At 33.0% G+C, this 20,130-nt stretch overlaps 2 protein-coding genes across 11 annotated transcripts; both read right to left on the bottom strand.

The window, feature by feature from the left end:
* Positions 1–5,756: 5,756 nt before the first annotated feature.
* LOC123884722 (ferritin-3, chloroplastic-like) lies at positions 5,757–11,972 on the bottom strand. 8 transcript variants are annotated; one of them, XM_045933887.1, is made up of 11 exons: positions 11,206–11,971; positions 10,654–10,742; positions 10,374–10,470; positions 9,233–10,092; positions 8,963–9,157; positions 7,901–8,091; positions 7,051–7,119; positions 6,774–6,826; positions 6,486–6,569; positions 6,332–6,383; positions 5,757–6,213 (listed from the first exon to the last, which is right to left on the bottom strand). In XM_045933887.1, the coding sequence occupies exons 6-11, from the start codon at positions 7,976–7,978 to the stop codon at positions 6,184–6,186; spliced, it is 366 nt and encodes a 121-aa protein (XP_045789843.1). In that variant the 5' UTR covers positions 7,979–8,091; positions 8,963–9,157; positions 9,233–10,092; positions 10,374–10,470; positions 10,654–10,742; positions 11,206–11,971; the 3' UTR covers positions 5,757–6,183. The 8 variants fall into 8 exon arrangements, with proteins under 8 accessions (XP_045789843.1, XP_045789844.1, XP_045789846.1 ...); XM_045933888.1 differs by having other exon boundaries at positions 6,774–6,808; positions 11,206–11,970; XM_045933890.1 differs by having other exon boundaries at positions 5,757–6,019; positions 11,206–11,968.
* A 957-nt stretch (positions 11,973–12,929) lies between these two features.
* Positions 12,930–18,438, bottom strand: LOC123884325 (jasmonoyl--L-amino acid synthetase JAR6-like). Of its 3 annotated transcripts, none has more exons than XM_045933405.1 (5): positions 18,291–18,438; positions 16,414–16,724; positions 16,217–16,318; positions 14,855–15,645; positions 12,930–13,704 (listed from the first exon to the last, which is right to left on the bottom strand). In XM_045933405.1, exons 2-5 carry the CDS (start codon positions 16,704–16,706, stop codon positions 13,163–13,165), a joined length of 1,728 nt encoding a protein of 575 aa, XP_045789361.1. In that variant the 5' UTR covers positions 16,707–16,724; positions 18,291–18,438; the 3' UTR covers positions 12,930–13,162. The 3 variants fall into 3 exon arrangements, with proteins under 3 accessions (XP_045789361.1, XP_045789360.1, XP_045789362.1); XM_045933404.1 differs by lacking the exon at positions 18,291–18,438 and adding an exon at positions 17,777–18,026; XM_045933406.1 differs by lacking the exon at positions 18,291–18,438 and adding an exon at positions 17,005–17,224.
* Positions 18,439–20,130: the final 1,692 nt, after the last annotated feature.

Raw genomic sequence — 20,130 nt, 5'->3', positions numbered from 1 at the left:
AATTTGAGAAAGGAAAAGTGTTTTCGTCAAATATGACGTGCCTAGAAATGATGATTTTACGACTTGACAACTCAAAACATTTATAACCTCTATGATTAGATGGATATCCTAAAAATACACACGGTGTTGATCTTGCTTGAAGTTTATTTCTAGTAGTGGAAGGGATGAGGGGAAAACATAGACAACCAAACACTTTCAGATGAGAGTAGGATGGGGATTTTTGGTAAAGAATTGTGGTTGGTGTTTGAAGAGCTAGTTTCTTGTTGGGTAGGATGTTTAAGAGATAAGTAGCCATTTGAAGTGCATGATGCCAAAAAGAAGGTGGCATTGACGCATGAGCTAGGAGAGTGCGAATGATATTATTAATAGTACGAATTTTTCGCTCGGCTTTTCCATTTTGAGGTGATGTGTGAGGACATGAAAATCTGAATATCATTCCATTTTGTTTACAAAATTGATGAAAAAGGGAGTTGTCATATTCCTTTCCGTTATCACATTGAAAACATTTAATATCTCTTTCAAATTGTGTTTTAATGTGATTACGAAATTGGAGAAAAATGGAGTGAGCTTGCGATTTATTTCCTAGAGGAAAGGTCCACAAAAAATTTGTACAATCATCAAGAAATAAAATATAATAATGCATTATTTAAGGTAGAAAGAAAGGATTTTTAATCAATTTGGGTGCATGCAGGACATTATTTAAGGTTAAGGGATATTGAGGATTCTGTAATAATGCATTACCACAACCAATAACTGGAATATTATGACCACTACCGACAGTAATATTGTTGCTAATATTGGAATAAGACGTAAGATTACCTCCATTTGCTGTCATGTGAGATGTAGCCCCAGTGTCCATGTACCACTGTTCGTCAGGAGGAGCAAGAGATAGAGTGTGCATCGCGGCTTGAATATCTGTTGGTGCATATGATGGCTGAGTTGCAGCAACATGCGCTTGCTGTGGTTTTGCTCCCAGAATACCAGGCTGACGATTTGGAGCTACTGGTCTTTGCCAATTGCCGGTTGTAGGATAAGGACAGGGAGGAATGGCCCACGGCTGCCACTGTGCATTCCAAGGAGGATAGGCCCACTGATGTTGTGGTACCTGTGGTTGCTGCCATGCTCCTTGTTGATGGTAATGAGATCGTCCGCCTCGACCTCCACCTCGTCCGCGGCTGCGACCAACGCGGTTATGACCAGAACCGCCACGACCACCGCGACCTCCATTGTTTTTGCTGGTGTTGCGGTTGGGAGGAGGAGAATCTGAGTTGTTGTCTTCTTGAGCGGCTAAAAAAGTGGAGTTAGCAGCAGTAACAGCCGTGCGTTTTGCACGTGCCGTTTCTTCCAAGACAACCATAGATCGAGCCTTGTAAAAACGAGGAAGAGTATCAGAATGGCGGATTTGAGAACCGACATTAGCATAAGCATCAGAAAGACCAGAAACAAGTTGAAGCACCATACGTTCTTCGGAAACAGTTGCACCAACATTAGATAGTTGATCGGAAAGAGACTTGATGTGTTGGCAGTATGATGCGGCATCGGAAAATTGCTCCATGCTAACTCTGGAAAATTCTTGCTCTAGGTAGAGAGCTCTTGAATTTTTGTTATCAAAAAATATATCAAAAAGGCGATCCCATGCGAGTTGAGCGGTGGAGTCACGTTCAATGATGGTATGAAGAAGATCAGTAGACATAGTTCCATAAATCCATTGCAAAACAATAGCATCGAGGCGCTTCCATAAGGCTGGATTTGTTTCTTTGAGAGAGGGTGATGAAGTGGAATCGGTTGGTGATGGGGGGATGATATGGTCGAGAACTTCGTATGCTTGGGCATGGATTTTGAACAATTCGGACCATGTGTTGTATTGAATTTTCTCAATATCAAGAGTGACTTTGATGAAGTTTGTGATGTTAGAAACAGTGAGTGCTGGATGAATGGGAGATATTGTGGTTTGGGTAGCAGTTTGCGATGGGGATTTAGGAGAGGGGGATTTAGGAGAGGGGGGGAAGTAGTTTCAGCCATGATGATTTAGGGTCGGCGGCAATTTTTGAAAGAGGTAGAAAGAAAGGGTTTTTGATGAATTAGGGTCGGCTGGATCTAAACCAATACTGATACCATAATAGAATATATAATTGCCTTGCCTTTTCATATATGAAAAACATGTATATATACAGACGTGTTGTATCAGCTTGATTCTATACAATCAAAGCCTATTTAATTTACATAAATATATTACTAAAGGCTAATAAAGATAAATGATGACTAAGAATAAAGGCTAATAAAGATAAATGATGACTAATAATATTTCTTATTCTAATACTTACATTATTGAAATTATCATATCTTTTTTAATCATTATATATCTTACAGCTAATCAAACCCGTGCACCGCACGGGTCGATGTTCTAGTAGATCATATATATTTGTAACCACACTACACTCTAGTAAACATAAGTAACAATTTAAAAATGTCAAATTTTGTTTTATTTTGAAGAGAAGATTAATTTATGTGGTCTGATGGTGTAAAATATTTCTACGGACACTTCTAATCATATCACACAATAATGCCACACTTTCATAAGTATATTAGTCCCTATAACATATCTCAATAAAATGTCATGGTATAATTTAATTATATATGTATGCGTAAAAAAAAAATCGGTTTACACAATGCAAATTAAATACATATGATATGTACATTTCATTTTTTTAAAATGATACAAGTTATATATTATCAATTTTTATAGCATATTAATTAATAAGTGATTTGCTTGTAATTGTAACCGACATGCATCCTCAAGGTTTTTTTGCTAATTATTTTTCTATACGATCATTTTCAAGATGTCTTAGTTTTTAATCGAGGCAAGTGGGAGGGAGGTGATTGGAAATGGCAGTGAGACTGAATGGCATGATTTGACAACAACAGAAACCGTTAAACGAACTGTCAGACTTAGAAGGAGCGTTTCAAGGCATTAAACCAAATTTAGTCGAAGATGATCGGCGTTAATGGATTGCGGATCCCTCAGGTATTTTTTCGGTTAAGTCATGTAACAATCTTTTAGCGTCTCTCAACTATTCGGATATGTAGGATCACAATATTGTGAGAGCACTAATTGAACTTTGGATGAATAATTTACCTTCTAAGATTGGTATTTTTGGATGGCGCTAGCAGCAAAACAAACTTGCTAAGAAGGAGAACCTAAATTTGATTCTTAGTTGAAACAACTAATTAGTGGTCAGACTTTAGTTACCTCGTGACGAACTCTGGATTACTGAGACTCATTTCTCAGAGAGCTAAAGAGTTAACACAAAAGAAATAGCTTCTAGAAAGTACATGGAAATTGAAATATTATAGGAGGATTGTTCATAATGTTTATATTGATGACATGAAGTTTAGTTGAATTTCTTTTAGCATAAGGTTTAAAGTTTTGTCTTAGCCTATATACCAAATGTGGGCCACTCCTCCTATCCTTTAGATGTATGTTTAAGTTCGCTAAGTTTGAAAAGTCCAAAGAATGCAGACTAGCCGTGGAGCTTGGATACGGTTTTCCGATCGATTGGAGATCCATGGATCACGAACGGTATCTTTCCATGGCCTTTCGTTTTTGAAAGCGTCATTCGTTCTCAAAGTCCGGACATCCATCCAATGCATTCTTTTTGATCTTGTATCCAACAAGAAAACAAATGCGCGAACGCACAGCTCAATCCTTTACTTGTTCGCTTTGCATAGGCTACACAAGCAGCCAGCCTCGACTTTTTAGAGTATGATCTTGAGAACAATATTTTACACACTTAGGATTCTATCATGTTTGAACTCAACATGAAGAAATTATGTGATGATTATAATATCAATTCATTAAAATTTATTGATTTTACAAACTTAAAAATATATTGGACCCCCGTGAGTTTTAATAGAGATAAAGAACATAACTCTATCATGTTGGATTTAAATAAACTCTTTATACACCCATATGTTTTTAAAAAGTGACATGATTGCGGAAGTATACTTTTTGCTTAATAAAAAACAATACTTAAGTTTTATTTGAAGGAGTTTTTTTTTTGTTCACCACTGTATTCGACCCACTGGACTATATAATATGATTTATATATGGGTTTGTTCTGGCATCAAGTGATTTCAGCCCTCTTCCGATCATAGTTGCGAAGGATTGAACTATGATCACAATTAAACCAACTAACAATTGATATTTGAAGGAGACATTTTGATAGTACAAAATTTGCAACGTTTTAAATGTAAACTTTTATGCACTATTTGGTTGTGGTCGTGAGAAGAAACAAATAAGAGAAAATGTGAGGTAAGAAATATCCGGTGAGTCAAGAATTGTTTCCTCAATGAATTCAATTCGGATTATTCCAAACCATTTATTTTTATGGAAAATTTATTAATCACTTGAAACAAACACTTTGGTTCAAGTTAATTTTTTGTCATAAAAAAAGTTATTTAATTTAAGAAATTGAATATAATATTAAGCTATTTAATATCAAATATCAACCAAGGTTCACTTATTACGCTCTCGGTCTCATAAAAAGTGACACATTTGCACTTTTTCTTTTTTTTTTGACGCATTTGCACTTTTTCTTTGCCCTATATAATTGTCACTTTAGATTCGAATAGTAATACAATATTGATTCTCTACCAAAAAAATACAATATTTATTATTTTTTTCTATTAATATACTCTTATTTATTTAATTTCATCCCACTTAATTACTCGACTAACTATGATTAATAAGAGTATTTAGTAAATGATATTACTTTTACCATTAAAATGAATCAAATTAAATATTTACAACCACACACAACTCAAATTTGGCATGTAAATATGAGACGGAGAGAATAATTTATTTTATACAAACTTCAATTAAAATAACGATTTGATCTATTATTTGTTTTACGTCATTTTTAATTATTTTTTTTTGTTTACAATGAATAAGTGATTGAACCTAAGATCACATGCATACTATCCAAACTTTTCATTACTAGATCAAATATAGTAGCTAGTTATTTTTCGTATTTTATTCATGTTTGGATATGATTTTTCAAGTCCCAAATCTATAGTTCACTTTTGGGGCATAACTTATATTTATAACATGTATTTATGATTAAGAGCGCACACAGAAAAGAAAAAATAAAAAATACTCACTCATACCCATGTCGATATTTGTTGTGCGATATTTTATCTACTTATCATAGATATTTGACTTATCCCCAGCCCTCCAACCCTTATCTATTATTTGGACACAAATTTGTGTCGCTCTTGCTTTGTTCTTTTATTGTGAAAGTTTTGTGTTATATGTGATTCTTTTATTGTGAAAGTTTGTGTTTATGTGAGAAAATTTTCCAACATTATAACATTATGCATGGGATCTAGCCCACTTAACTACCCAACAACCATGGTTGGTAACTTGACATATTCTCCTTTCTTACGTTAAAAGATAATCAAATGAGATGTGAGTTTTATAACCAACTAGTCGGCTGCCCGTGCGATGCACGGGTTCGGCGGAACACCATTTATATATCAATCATAGATGTTATCAATTATGGATGTTGTTGACCATAGTAATACTGCATAAATGAAATTGGAGTGATTAAAATTTCACACACTTATACACCATGGCAAATTATAACTCTTTCACATTCTTATTACTTATAGAGTATATGGCAAATTATAACAATATTTCATTTTAGGTTTTGCTGCCATTACACATTAAGTATATAGCATGTTAAATTAAAAAAGTGTAGCTATAATCTGGACCCAATTTAAGTATTATAAGATATCCAATTACATAATCAAAACGAAATGTACAAATAAGTAATCGATTTTCTGATACAAACTATCTCCAAATTACAAATTAGTCGGATAATAGAATTCTCTTCAACTGATAATTTATTTTCAAATGCTAGCTTAGAGAACTGGTTTGACTTAAACGTCCCTCCTTGAAAATATATGGCCTTCTTCTATAATGAATTTGGATGACTGAATGAGAGTTTAAGTTTCATCCCTGGAAGTAAACAATACGGGAGAAAATCAAGCAAAATCAATACAAACATGAAGCATAGGATAAAAAAATGAATTATAATTTTTCAAGATACTTTGGAAAACACTATAATCATGTTTTCCTTCCCAGATGAAGGTTGAGGCAGGGTTAAGCCTTATTATCATCTTCTATATCATCATGCTTTTCTTGAGAACCCTCTTCACATAAAAAGTCACATAAAAGTCACATAAAAGTCACATAAAAAGCTGCATCAAAATTATTCTGATATCAATAACTCTGAAGTAAATTCTGAAATGTTTATAAAGTAACACCAACCTGATATTTGATAGCATGCTCTCTTTCTTCATCACTATATTCCTTAAAGAACCTATTAACCACAAAAAACATCACACAAGAATGATTCAAAACCCCATATTGACAAATAATTGGGAAAAAAAAACTACAAAATGAATCTTATGAAGTGTATTACTTGGCAAGTCCCTTGAGAGGTACGTTGTCTCTGTCAAAGTATGCAAACAAAGAGTGGTACACATACGAAACATTGTATTCCACACTGAAATTACATCATCACAAAAACACAAAATAAATCATGATTCTCATAAATAAAATAAAGCATGATTCTCATAGTTATTCACGTGCAGGCGTCTGGATGCGCATAATCATCCTCACTATCATCGTCTTTAATGCACTCTTCTGAAACTGTGCACCCATCCTTACTCATAATACTATGCGTATAAGAAGGGTAAACGGGACATACACTTCCGCTGTCCATATTTCCACAATACACTGCACCTGAAAGCAATAACAAAACTTTCAGCATTTGTAGATGCGAAATTGAACTTTTTATTGAAAAGTTCACACCAACCTGAAAGCAATAACAAAACTTTCAGCATTTGTAGAGGCTTATGGTCACAATCAACACAAGATATCTAGTAATCATAATTTTGCAGCAAGAAATGAATTGAAGAGGAAAATGAGAAGGTACAAATTATATAGAAGAAAAAGGTTGAATCAAAAAGTGTAATAATCTTTACCATCACAATATACACCGCGACCATGAGCCACTGCAAGCATTGGATCGTCGCCAAAGATAAGGAATACTTCTGCAAATTAATAAGGAGTAAAAAATGAAGAAAAGAAAAAGAAATGGAACGATCAAGATGAATCATCTAAATATAAAAAATAACTTTTGTTTAGAGGAACAACAATGAGTTTTCGAGAGACTATGAGAGTATACATGATGATTCTATTTTCTCGAGACTTTGAAAGTTAGGATTGAGATGAGATGTCCTGGAAAGGGTTGAGATGATATGCATTGGAACATGGAAGAGGTAGAGAGATGTGGTTGAGCATCGTCCAAAACTATGGCGGGAATAGGCAAAATCAGTGTGATAGTGGGATTTTGGTTACTTTGTTAAATGCACTATGACCATCCCATCTAATTAGCCTATAAAATAGGCATTGGATGATGAGATTGCTATTTTTAAGGAGGCACGTGGGTCAATGGGAATTGCTATTGCTAGTTAATTAATATGCTTATCCCAAATTCTTAGGCATGTGGTGCAAAGCAATTAACAATTCAAATCAATTGATAAAAATAACATTCAGATATACACGAATCACCATAGGACATAATCTTATGCTCCCCTTCACCGGGAACATTTGCATCAGAAATGAGAAACACATATTGCAGCCATGAATTCAGTTCCAGACGTGCAATACCGTATTAAGAATCAAAACTCAAATGAGAAACACATATTGCAACCATGCAATTTATATAACAGTACAACTTACCTTGATATTACGAATCAAGGTATTAAGAATCAACACTCAAATGAGAAACACATATTGCAGCCAAGCAATTTATATAACAGTACAACTTACCTTGATATTTTTCCAACCAGGGTCATTGTTCAGCTTAAGATGAACATAATACTGAAGTGCAATTGATAAAACAACCATGAATTCAGTTCCAGACGTGATTACATTTGAATCAAAAGTCTGTGACTCTTCTTTAGGAGTAAGCTTTCTGCCCTCACTTTCAAATTCCTCCCTTAACTTGATTCTTCAGCAGCCTATCATACCAGAGAAAAAAAAAGTCAAAAAGGGCGAATCAAACTTACGCTTCTTTCCAGATATTTCAACAGTTTCCCGGAGAGATTAAAGTTGAAAGCATATCAGTAACATACATAAATCAGAGCATATGCAAGAATGAACTACTCGCAGTGTTGTCAATCATGGATTTCATAAAATAGTGACTTGTTCTAATTCTGTAGCACTATAATGATGTAGCTTAAAAGAACTACTCGTAGTGTTGTCAATCATGGATTTCATATAATACATGTCTTAACTTGGCAAATCAAACAACCTAATCTGAAAAATCAATTGAAAAATCCTACACAAAATTATATGCACAACTCTAAGGGAAAAAAAGATTAATCCACATTCCATGAATCAAAACAAAATTAACATTAACATATAGTACTAAACTTCACAAATTTCTAAAAAAATTGAAAAATATACTTTGAAGAGCAAGTCTTGTGTTCATATGAACCTTCCCCAAATTCCTTATTAGGTTTGAGAATGAAACAATAATAAAATGCAATTTATCATCCTTAACCATAGAGATGAGCATATCAAGGAATTTTATAGCATCCTTACAAGAAGAAACAAACACATAATTTTAGTCCAAACAAATAGTAAAACAAAAGTTTGTGAAAGTTCTGATTGGTTCTGTTGGATCAAAGAGTAACAAAGTGGATCAAAGAGTAACAAAGTATGATAAGTTTCTTGGCACAAATTCAAACTTGTCAAAGTCAGTTCTGTGGACTCCAGCTACAACACATGTTGCCTCACTTTACTCTGCTGCTGATGTTTATGTCATAAACTCTCAGGTAAAATATAAGAACAAAGGGAGTAACTAATATATAAGCTCTTGTATGATACCTTTATAAGTGCTTTTTGAAGAAACAATTAGATTATTTACTTTACAAATGCCCTCCAAGTAGTTAAATATAATTTTCATCCTAAAAATTGCTTTCTTTAATTTGGACTCTTCATTTATACTATCTTTAAGAAGCAAAGAGATAACATAAGGAAGATTATACAATATGATATTTGTTCATCATGTTATAGGTTCACCTGCAAATAAAAAAATCTGAACTGAATATCTAAAAACCAAATTGGAGATATAAAGAGATGCAAGAAGAGAACTACCACTTATAACAGATGATCAAAACCTTCAAGCTAGATCAAAATCCACCATTTATCTGCAAAAACCACAATCTCATCAAATGTTAAAAAATAAATCATCAAATAATCTAGAAATTTCAAATCTTACAATCTATATCTACCCTTTTCATTCTGCAAACCTAAAAAAGAGATCCCTTTTCATTCTGCAAACCTAAAAAAGAGATTTTTAAAAGCTGAAACTATTTTACCAAACTCAAAAACATAATAACCTTAATCACCAAAAATAAAAAATTAGGTCCAAAATAATCTACTTTTCTTGTTAAATCTAAATCAACAGAAATAGAATAGCAAAATATTCGTCTATTGACACCTATAAAATAAAAAAATCAGCTTATTTTGAATTCAGTTGTACCAATCAACAACACCCTAATTAAACCCATGTTCAAAGGGCTGAAAAGGAGAATCACAAATATTATGATTTGTGCCAATAAAAGATAACTTATTTTGAACAATTAAAAACAAATAAAATCGGTACAAAACAATGTGTAATTTAGTATTAGTTAATATATATATTACCGTTCAAACTTGACATTTTAGAGGCTTATAATGTCATCCCATCTAACATTAGGCACTAAAACAACATGTTGCTAAAAAAGTTAGTAACAAAAATGACTAATAAAGAGGAGTTACAAATTACTGCTAATGATTTGAAACTACATGTTAAAAAATATAGAAAAATGCGAATTGATATGAAACCGAATTTTGTGAATGACTTGCAAGAATTTGTTTCATGGTTGATGCTTCCAATAAACCTTATTTTTTTGTGCCTCTGCTATATCTCATCCTCAGATCCAATGCCAAACTTTGAAGGACTTTAGTCACTGCTAAAAAATTCAACTAACTCTAAGATAATCCAAAAGTATAGGAATAGCAGAATCAATTAAGGGATTAGGTTTGCTTATCTTAGTTAATATGATATATTGTTTTTGTAACTCAACACCATATTTTCTAACTCAACAATCAAAATTTTCTAACTCAACATAACAACACAAAGGATTGAGTATGTCCATTATTTATATTTATTCAATCAATCAATCAAAGAAACAAATCAAAATTTTCCAAAAACCTAAAACCTAGAAAAATTATAGATTTAGAATAATTGTACCAGTCTGTCGCATAGAGAAAGCTTTTGTGGTGGTGGCGCGACTGGCTTTTCCGGTGATTTTGATTTGAAACTGAATAACCACCGAAAACCAACTTCCCTGCAACAATCAATTGACAACTTAAAGACTTCCCTAGTGTCATATATAGTGAGTGATATTACATGGTATATGCTTATTGTTCAACAGAAAACTTCTACAATTTAATAACAAATTCAACACAAGTTAAATGACTAATTCTCAATCTATGAAAAAAGATAACACAAGTTGAAGAAACTATTTCACCTCTGAAGCAATTCTTTATTATCTGATCCCCCATATTTTTGCAGTCTTTTTCCAACAGACTCTTCAAGTGTCATACAATTTCTTTGGCCCTGTTTATCAACATGTTAATTTGAACAAATTTCCAGCTTCAAATTATTCCTAAACTTTAAAAAAATAACAAAATTGACCATGCAACTCAACATGAAAAATTCATTAACATTGATCAAAAAAGGGAAAACAAACACAGAAACCTGCAACACAAAAGTGGCAGAAAATATTTTCAATTTTTAATAATCAAGTGATGAAGAAACCTTGTTATGGGTAGGAATCATGTTTTAAACTTCAAAATCACAACATACACACAAATTGTCCCCAAAAAAATTCAATTTTTGATCAATCAGAAGAAGGAAAGGAAAAAAAAAAACCTATTTTTATATGCTTCTGAAGCTAAATCTTACAAAAAAAAAAACAGAAATTGAAAACCTAAATAGAAATCATAAAACAAAACCACCAAAATCAATAATATTAACCAAAGATCAGAAATAGAAAGTTTGATTTTGTCGTACTACTAACCGTGCAATTTCTTTTTCCATGTCCTGTGTTGAGCAAGTGCTTCATTTTTCTGTCAATGGAGTGTTGAATTGATGGGAGAGTGAAGAGAGGTTCAGTGAGAGGACAGAGGATTGAGAAGGGTTTATGTGAAGGATTGAGGTGAAAAGATGAGACCAGATATCACGTTGGAGGTGGGGGTTGATTAGGTAGCCGCGATGGATTGGACGGCGAACTGAGGTGGAGGTGAGGTCTTGTTCGGTGGTGATTGTGGCAGAGGTGAGGCATGGTGTTGTTTGGTGTGGTTGTGCGGACGAGAGAGAGAGAGAAAGAGAAAATGAGTGAGAATACCTTCTCCTGTGGTATAAATCAGCAACACAACACATGCAGCCAATTGTTTACATAAACCAGTTGATTGTATAAATCAGCTATCATAAAACCAGCAAATCAACCAATTGTTTGCATAAACCATGTAGAGGAAGAGTCAATTTTTGTCAATTTGCAAAGAAAATAGGTAGCCAATGAGAGGATTGGAAGAACAATGATTATATAATGTGATGGTTAACTTTGTGAAGCAATCTACAATGTATGAATGAATGGATGTAGAAGAATAGGCAGCCAATAAGAAGATTGGAAGAACAATCATTACATCATGTGATGGTTGACATTGTGAAGGAAGTGAAGTAAGTAGTGGCATAATGTCATAGTTGACTTTGTGAATGCAATTTCCAAGAAACCTAATGCATACACAATCCATGAATGTCAACTTAGAATGCATATACAATGTCAACTTAGAATCCAAGTAAGTAGTGAGACATGTGGAGGGTGATAATTGGATGGGTAGAAGGATGTGATGGCAAGAGACAATAGGACATGATTCAAAGGTGTTGAACACATATTGGCCAATGGATTAGGGTTTTGCATTAGGGTTTCCCAATCCATGATCTTTTATGTATATTATAGATATTATAGATATTATAGATATTATAGATGCCATATTTAGAGCTTACAAAACCATTTAACTTATTGAATTTTATTTAATATATTATTGGGGGAGTCTGAGAAAGATTGGGTGAAACAATAGATCAATACTTCAGGATCACAAAAGTCCTTAAAACATTAAGATATTAAGTTAATAAGTCATTTTTTTTTATAAATTAATTCTTCTCATTCGTAATCAATGTATGACAGAGTCAAAAGAGAGGGGGACGTCACATCTTCACCCAAACCCTTAAAACATTATGTTAATAGGTCACATTTCTTACAAATTCAACATTATTTTCATTCATAGTCGATATGAGACAGAGTCACAAGAGGGGGAGATACCACATCTCCAACCAAAATCTTAAGACATTACATTAATGAGTCGCATCTTTTATAATTATAACATTTTTCTCATTCATAGTCGATGTAGGGTTTAATCACAAGTGTTTTCAACCAAAATATATTACCTGGACATTTGTAGGATCTTATATACTTTTATTCCCGACAACCATGGCCTATATATTGCCTCCAATTGATCAATAAACATTCTTAATTTTATTACAAACCAAACATGTGGATTCCTATCCAAAATTATGGTCTACCACTTCTTTTAATATTGTGGAGGGTGCAGCAAAGAGCCAAAGATAATGAAGCAAAGATGAAGAAAATAATTGGGCAATGCAAGAAAAGTAGAAAAGCGATTAAAAAAAAAAGCTTTTATTTTTAACTAATTATAAAAGAGCTTACAAAAGTTGTACACTAACTGAAGAGTTTAAAGATTATGCATTAATATAGTAAAATTGTATTACAAAGTTATTCAATCAGATTTCACTATGACATTACTATTCTATATATATTATTTTCTTAACATACCTCACCAAACATTTTTGTGACAAAATCTGATTAGATGACTAAGTACAATATTTCTACATATTAGTGCATACTCTTTAAACTATTTATTTTATTGCTTGATTTATTTATTATTCCCTAACTCAATTTAAATGTATGCAAAACTAAAATAGTTCTTGACAACATTTGCCAACAATATTTGCAACACTTCATTGTTTGCAGGACCAATACACCTAGGTGTCTTGAATTGACTCACCGACGTGCCTAATCGAACACAATGCTCAAGAACGATTTTGAATGTTCCTTTCCGAACAACTCGGAGTTCAAGAGCTCCAATGCCTTTGGATTTTCTAGAACTTATGTAACCAAGATCAACAAAAGACTTGTCCAAACATGTGCAACATTCACCTAACACTTCATCACTCGCTTCACCACTGATTTCCCAGAAGATAACGTAGTGTCCTGGTTCTTTGGATAAATCGATGTAGCTAGTGTAATCAATCACTTCCATTTTCTCTCCAGCTAACAACTCGGATGCGGCTTCCACTGATAGTTGTAGATCATTCTCTGTGTTCTTATCAATATTAATTGTGAGCAAAAGGTTACTCCGGCGAAGAAACTTGATTTCTGGAGTTGAGTTATGGAAACCCATAACCTTTACCACATCTCCTAGCCTATATCTGTATAAGCCTGCAAATATAATTATTTTTATTAAATCTCATTAGATCGTGACAACAAGAAAATAAGAAAAGAAGATAAAACGATCGATGTAACAAATGTTAAAAGGAGAAAGAATAATATGTACTACTTAGTACTAATTGCATGAAAATATGGTAAAAGGAGTATAGTGACATGGTGTGACTTTAAAGCAAAAATGAATATGCAGATAATCCAAGAAAAGTGGAGATAAAAAAAAGAGGTACATATTTAATGTGATTTGGTATATACTATGTTCCTTTTGAAATTAATAGGGATACAAATTACCTAAATTTGGTCCCATGAAGACAAAGTAACCACTTCTTCTCTCCCCATCCAACAAAAATATTGAAAAGTAAAATCACTACAAACCATAATTGAATCGAATGTGGTCATTAACTTTGCAGTCAAGCTGCAGTTAGCAGTTGGTAATCGTCTGATTAAATATGGATGGTACAGATTTTAATTCAGTTTTATTTTTTCAAAATAGTAAAAATTATTATGTGAAAATCTAAACCGTCTGATCTCAATCAAATAGTCTAAATCTCACTAACTGCGTGCAGTCATCATGACTTTTGACTGCACTCAATCTGCATTCCTACAAACCACTTACCTAGTACAGTAACATTTATTTTGTATAACCATTTATTTAGGCTAAAAGTTCTGTCACAAAGTGAAATTCCCCATCATTTCCTTCATAATTATTCACTAAGTTATAGTACCACATAATATTTAATTACATACCCAATAGAAACTAACCACTAAACATTCAAACTTTCCAAAAGCACTAATATATTCTAAAATTCATGCTAAACACTTTACAAGAATAGAACCCTTCACAGTAAAAAGAAATAGTACAAAATAATCATTATCAAAATTAACAATAACCTCTCTACCTTAGACCCTAAACAAAAAAGAAAATAATCAACTGTGCTAGTATCAAAAGTTCCCATTGTGACATAACAAAGTAGTAGTGGTTGGTGGAATGATAATTTTAAGTTCTAACATCTTAATAGTAAAGATTAATTTGACGGATTTTATATATTTCAGTGACTAAACGGAACAAAAGAGTGATAGTTTAAAGATTAAATTGACCGTTTATTCTAATTAGTAACCAAAAAAAAGGCTATAAAGAATTTAGTACCTGCAGGATTGGTGAATAAAATCTCATACTCTTCACCAATCTTCACATCAGTTAATCCAACTGGCTTTAGCTCAACCTCATTTCCATCAAGTTGTGTCAAAGGAATGAATTCAAAATAAGCAATTTGAGGAAGAATAGCATAAGTAGCAAATTCAGGAGCCACTTTAGGATTAACATTTGAAGCAATCCAACCTTCAGAAGAACCATATTCAGAAGTCAACAGAGGAATATCTCCAGCATAGTGTCTCAGCTTTTTCAAATAAGCTTCCATTGAACCTGTCATAATCCCTTGAACATATTTAACATTTGGAAAAAGCTCTGGTATCAATCCATACCAATTGCTTAATCCGATACATTTCTTGTGGAGCAAGTTAGCTAGTTCAGGATTTGGTTTCAGCAATTTTGACATAGCAGTTCTAATGGATTGATGTGTGATTCTACTGCTAAGAACACCTTCTTTGATATCAGTAATAAGTTCATCGAAAACTTGTTCAAAGGTTCGAAAAGCATAGACTATGCTATATGCAAATGTTGATGAAACTAATTGAACTTCATCTCGGAAAAGTAGTCCACATAAGAGGTGACAGTAGAGTGTTTGGTGAAAATCTGGACTGAATATCACTTCATCTGGACTGACACTAGGAGACTTAAGTAATTCCATTGCATGCTTGTATCCTGGATTTTTGAATACATTGGCTGTTGCTGTTGCTGCTGTCACACCCCCTTTTGTTTGTGATGATTTGCTGCTATAGATGAAGCTTAAGGCCTTGCCATTTTGGATAGGAAATTCTCTATACAATGGAATTGTGTTAGTTTTTGTAAATATTGACAGATTAGCTTAAGTATATGTAGAACCGATACATTGAAGACGTGTCTGGTGTACGACAACCACATGACACTGATATGTGTGATTACAGAAAATGGTGTCGACGTGTCAATGTGGTGTCTGTTGTTAATGTCAGTGTTTAGTCATAAATCTATGTAGCACTGACACTTCAGATTGAAAATGTGTTTGATGTCTAACAACAACATAACACCGATACATGTGAGGAGATATAATTACTTTCATTTTCCCAAATTGTCACTGTTGTCAACATGTCAGTGTCGTGTTTGTGCGTCATAAGCAGCAAAATCTATCAAGACATAGACATGTCAATGTTGTGTTTGTACTTTCATAGGCAGAAAATATCTATCAAGGTATAGACATTGACACATAGACACCGGTAATAATTTAAAAAACAAAAGTGGTCAAATGTATCAGTGTCAAATATTGACATGTGTCAGACACTAAACACCACCTTAAATCCGAAGTGTATGTGCTACATAGATAAAAAATACATGACAAGAAGTTGAATATAATACCTGTTCCTAAAGGCAAAAGAGGTTTGATATATCTGAACTGTGGTTTCAAACAATTCATCATTCCATGGTATAAACTTTTGCTTCCCTTGACTAGTACCAGAACTGCAAAAACACAATCAGACTCAGAATCTCAGAATCTCTTAACTTTTTTTATCAGACTCAGAATCTCTTAACTTAAAGAAAAGTGAGTCTCAAACCTTAAAGAAATTGCAGTGATTGGTTTTCCAGTGAGAATAGGAGAAACATCACCACCAACCATTCTATTGATATAAGGCTCCAAATCTTTGTAAATAGCCAATGGAACACAAGCCTTGAAACTTTCTGGATCAGTTCTTCCATTAAGTCCTAAATTCTGCAAGTATTCAGCTGATGCATTTTCTTCCAAAATCCTCTTCAGTGTTTCCCTTTGAACTTTCTCAGCATCCTTTGTTAATCTCTCAAAATTTTCTATCACTTTTTCCATGTCAAGCTTTTCAACTTTTTCAATCATCTTGGTACACTCTTTCACCTGAAAATATTATGAACCATAATAAATATAAAATCATAAAGTATCATTCAATTATATAGTCTTATAAATGAGCGAAGAAAGTGGTTAATGAGTTCCTCTTAAGACGAAAAGTTCGGCAGAATCCGATTTTGATTCTCGGTAAGAACAATTTTTAGCTAGACTTTACTTATCGGGGCTCCTCCCCTGAGAACCAGAGGATTAATACCAACAAAAAAAATGAGTGACGAAAAGTTGTGAAAAAAGCCAAAGATTATTAAAGTTGAAGATAACATTTGATTACATAAACAAAATTTGTATAAAGCCAAACTTCACCGATCAGTCACAATTATCATTAGATTCTGTTTTTCTTTGTTTTTCTAGCCACCGGACCCATTAGAATAGAATTAAACATCTGAAAACGAATTAACATTATAAACCAGACAATTAGTCAAATACAGATTTTATTACAAATACTCTGAACCATTAGAAAAGAAAAATTTGGAAAAAGATAGATAAAATGGTGGAAAACTACAGAAGTGGCTAGTAATGAAGCAAACAAAAACAGAAAGATAATTTACAAAAGACAGAAACAGAAATTATAGCTAAACATGTGATTAAGTCAAAGATAAAAGTAATTAACAATCAAATCATGTTCATGTAGATTAAAAGATTAACAATAGAAAATTCTATGAAAGAAAATTCAATAGAAAAAATGTAAATATTGATTGAGTCAGTGTTAAACTTTTAAGGAAAAAAATAATAGTCAAAGGGAAGTAAAAGGTAGTAGTAGTCCTTTTAAGGAAGGGTATAAATGACAAAATAAAATTTGCACAACACTCTTTAGATCAGAGATGTCCAATGTCAGATCCACATCACTAACACCGATATATTAAATTATTATTTTAAACTATATTACTACATTATGTGCTTATCAAAAGAAAAAATTATTTTTTAAATTCATAGAATATTTAATGTATCTAGTATGTGATATCAACTAAATAAATCAAAAATTCATTGAACCTAAAAAAGATAATCTTTTCTTACAATAAAGACCGAAGAAAATACTTTCTTACATTATTATTTGTGTCAGTGTTGGTGTATGCGACTGTGTTCATGCTTCGTAGGCGGTGTCCTAAGATAAATATCATTTTATTGAGACACCCCTTTACCAAAAAAGAAAGAAAAGAAACAAAAAGTTTATAATTGAGTCCAAAATTAGATAGTAAAATGTTTTTGAAAAAAGTCAACATAAGTAAGCACTGTTTGGTTCCTGAAAAAAAAAATCATGAAATTCATTCTTGTTTTCTGGGATTCAAAAGCTGTATAGGACATGAAAAATGAATCAGAAAATGGAATCAACTGAAAAAAAAAACACACACACACACAAAAAAAAAAGTCAAAAAATAGAATAATTATTTTTTTGAGATTAAATGAATAGCTATATAATTGAGGGGGACAGAAACAGAGAAGAGTCTGTGAAAACAGAAAGAAAAGAACATAAATGGATCTGAATTCTGAAGAGGGACAGTGTTTGTGTGTGAGAGTGTGTGTTGTGAGAGAGAGAGAGAGAGAGAGAGAGAAACGTACGAGTTTGTTTGTTGTATGAAAGAAGACAGAGAAACAGGCTAAGATAAATGAGGAAAATCAGTTGATGAGGTCAAGACAAGAAATTCACCTAAGATGAGTAACAGTATTTATAGGCATCAAAGAAGTATCAGTTTGTTTGAGTTTGAAAATTTTAAGGAAATAAATCTCATTTTTTGGATTCATTTCTGCCCTTGCAATCTGGACGGAATTACAATGGAGTCATATGTTGTCAATATCCTATTAGCAGCATAGTTCGTTGTTTTCTCCTTTTGTTCACTATAAATATCACCGCTTAATCTAGTTTCGAAGGTTGTTCTGATATCAAGTGTTTAAGTCTCTTCACAGTCGCAGTTATGTGAGATCGAATCATCGTTATTCCTACCAAATTTAGCATCAATCATCGCTAAACTAACTAACGATTGATTATTTGTTTTTTTTTTATTCTATGTGTAATTTTGTTACATATTTATATAAAAAGTATTTCCGTTCATTTTTATCCTTAGCTATGTTTGGATTGGTGGTAAAGGATGGAATGGAATGGAATGGAGTGGTAACTAACTAAGTTCTATTGTTTGGATTTGCAAAAAATGAATGGAGTGGAATGGAACACAATGGAACCCATTCCATCCCATACCATCCAATCTTCTAATTTTCTTTCCCCTCCAAATTGGGGTGTATGCAATGGAATGAATATTTATAAAATATATCCAAACAATGGAATTGTATCTTTACTCCATTCCGCTCCGTTCCGCTCCATTCCATTTTGTAACCTTAACTTAGTTGGTAGGAACATTGATTATATATGTAGGGGGACAGGACAGGCTTCGAACCCCGACCATTCAACTTATCTACCTTAAAAGTGAAATTTCTATCTACTAGACTACTTAAAACAAAAACTCGAGTCAAAATATGTTTGAGTCTTATACATGATTCTAAACATGATTGAGTCCAAATAATTAGTTAACAAAAAAAAGTTGGTGATACTCGCATTAATAATTTTTTTTTTTTATAAGCAAAAAAATTGTATTAATAAGGAGTACAAGGAGTACTCAAATCCTTTCAATACAATGAAATTCCTCATATGTTAAGAATACATTCTAAAGGATTAACACACCAATCAGAGTACGAATAGGAGCAATCTCTACCCGACCAACCAATAAACCAAAACCAAGAAATAAACTTAATTTGATCTACCAACTGATTACAATCACTATAGTACCCCCAAAAATTATGTTATTCCGTAACCTCCAAGTACACCAAGTGGTTGCTAGCCATATCAAATGTTTCACTTTCGATCCCTTTTTCGATTTAACAATACCACCAAAGAAATTAAAATGATTCCATCCTTCCTCATAATGATGATACGCACAGCCTACCCATTGATAGATACTTATCCACACTTGTTGCATCAAGTTACAATTGAAAAAGAGATGTTTGCAGTCCTCTAATTCCTTGAAACAAAATACACAAGATAAATCATGAGAATTAGTTAAAATACCTCGATAAGCAAGTGCTGCTCTTGTAGGTAATTTTTCAATAAGTAATCGCCAACCAAAAACACCAACTTTTGATGGAATATCGTTATTCCACAACCCCTGCAAAGATGTTAATACATTTGTATTCAATTCCCGCGCAGTTCTACCATTTTGCAGTAAAGAGTAGACAGATTTAACTGAAAACATCCCCGTATTGTCCGGCGTCCATCTCCACTGATCTGACTTATCCTGTATCACTTCCACATCAAGCAGCAGCTGCTGTAAGTATAATAATTCACCCTGTTCCTCTGAATTTAAAGCGCTACTCCACTGCCAACACCAAATTCTGTTAGCTCTTTGTCCAA

The sequence above is a fragment of the Trifolium pratense genome, linkage group LG5 (assembly GCF_020283565.1).
Source record: "Trifolium pratense cultivar HEN17-A07 linkage group LG5, ARS_RC_1.1, whole genome shotgun sequence".
Classification (NCBI taxonomy): Eukaryota; Viridiplantae; Streptophyta; class Magnoliopsida; order Fabales; family Fabaceae; genus Trifolium; species Trifolium pratense.
The sequence above is the reverse complement of the archived record's forward strand: the minus strand, read 5'-3'. Positions and strand labels throughout refer to the sequence as shown.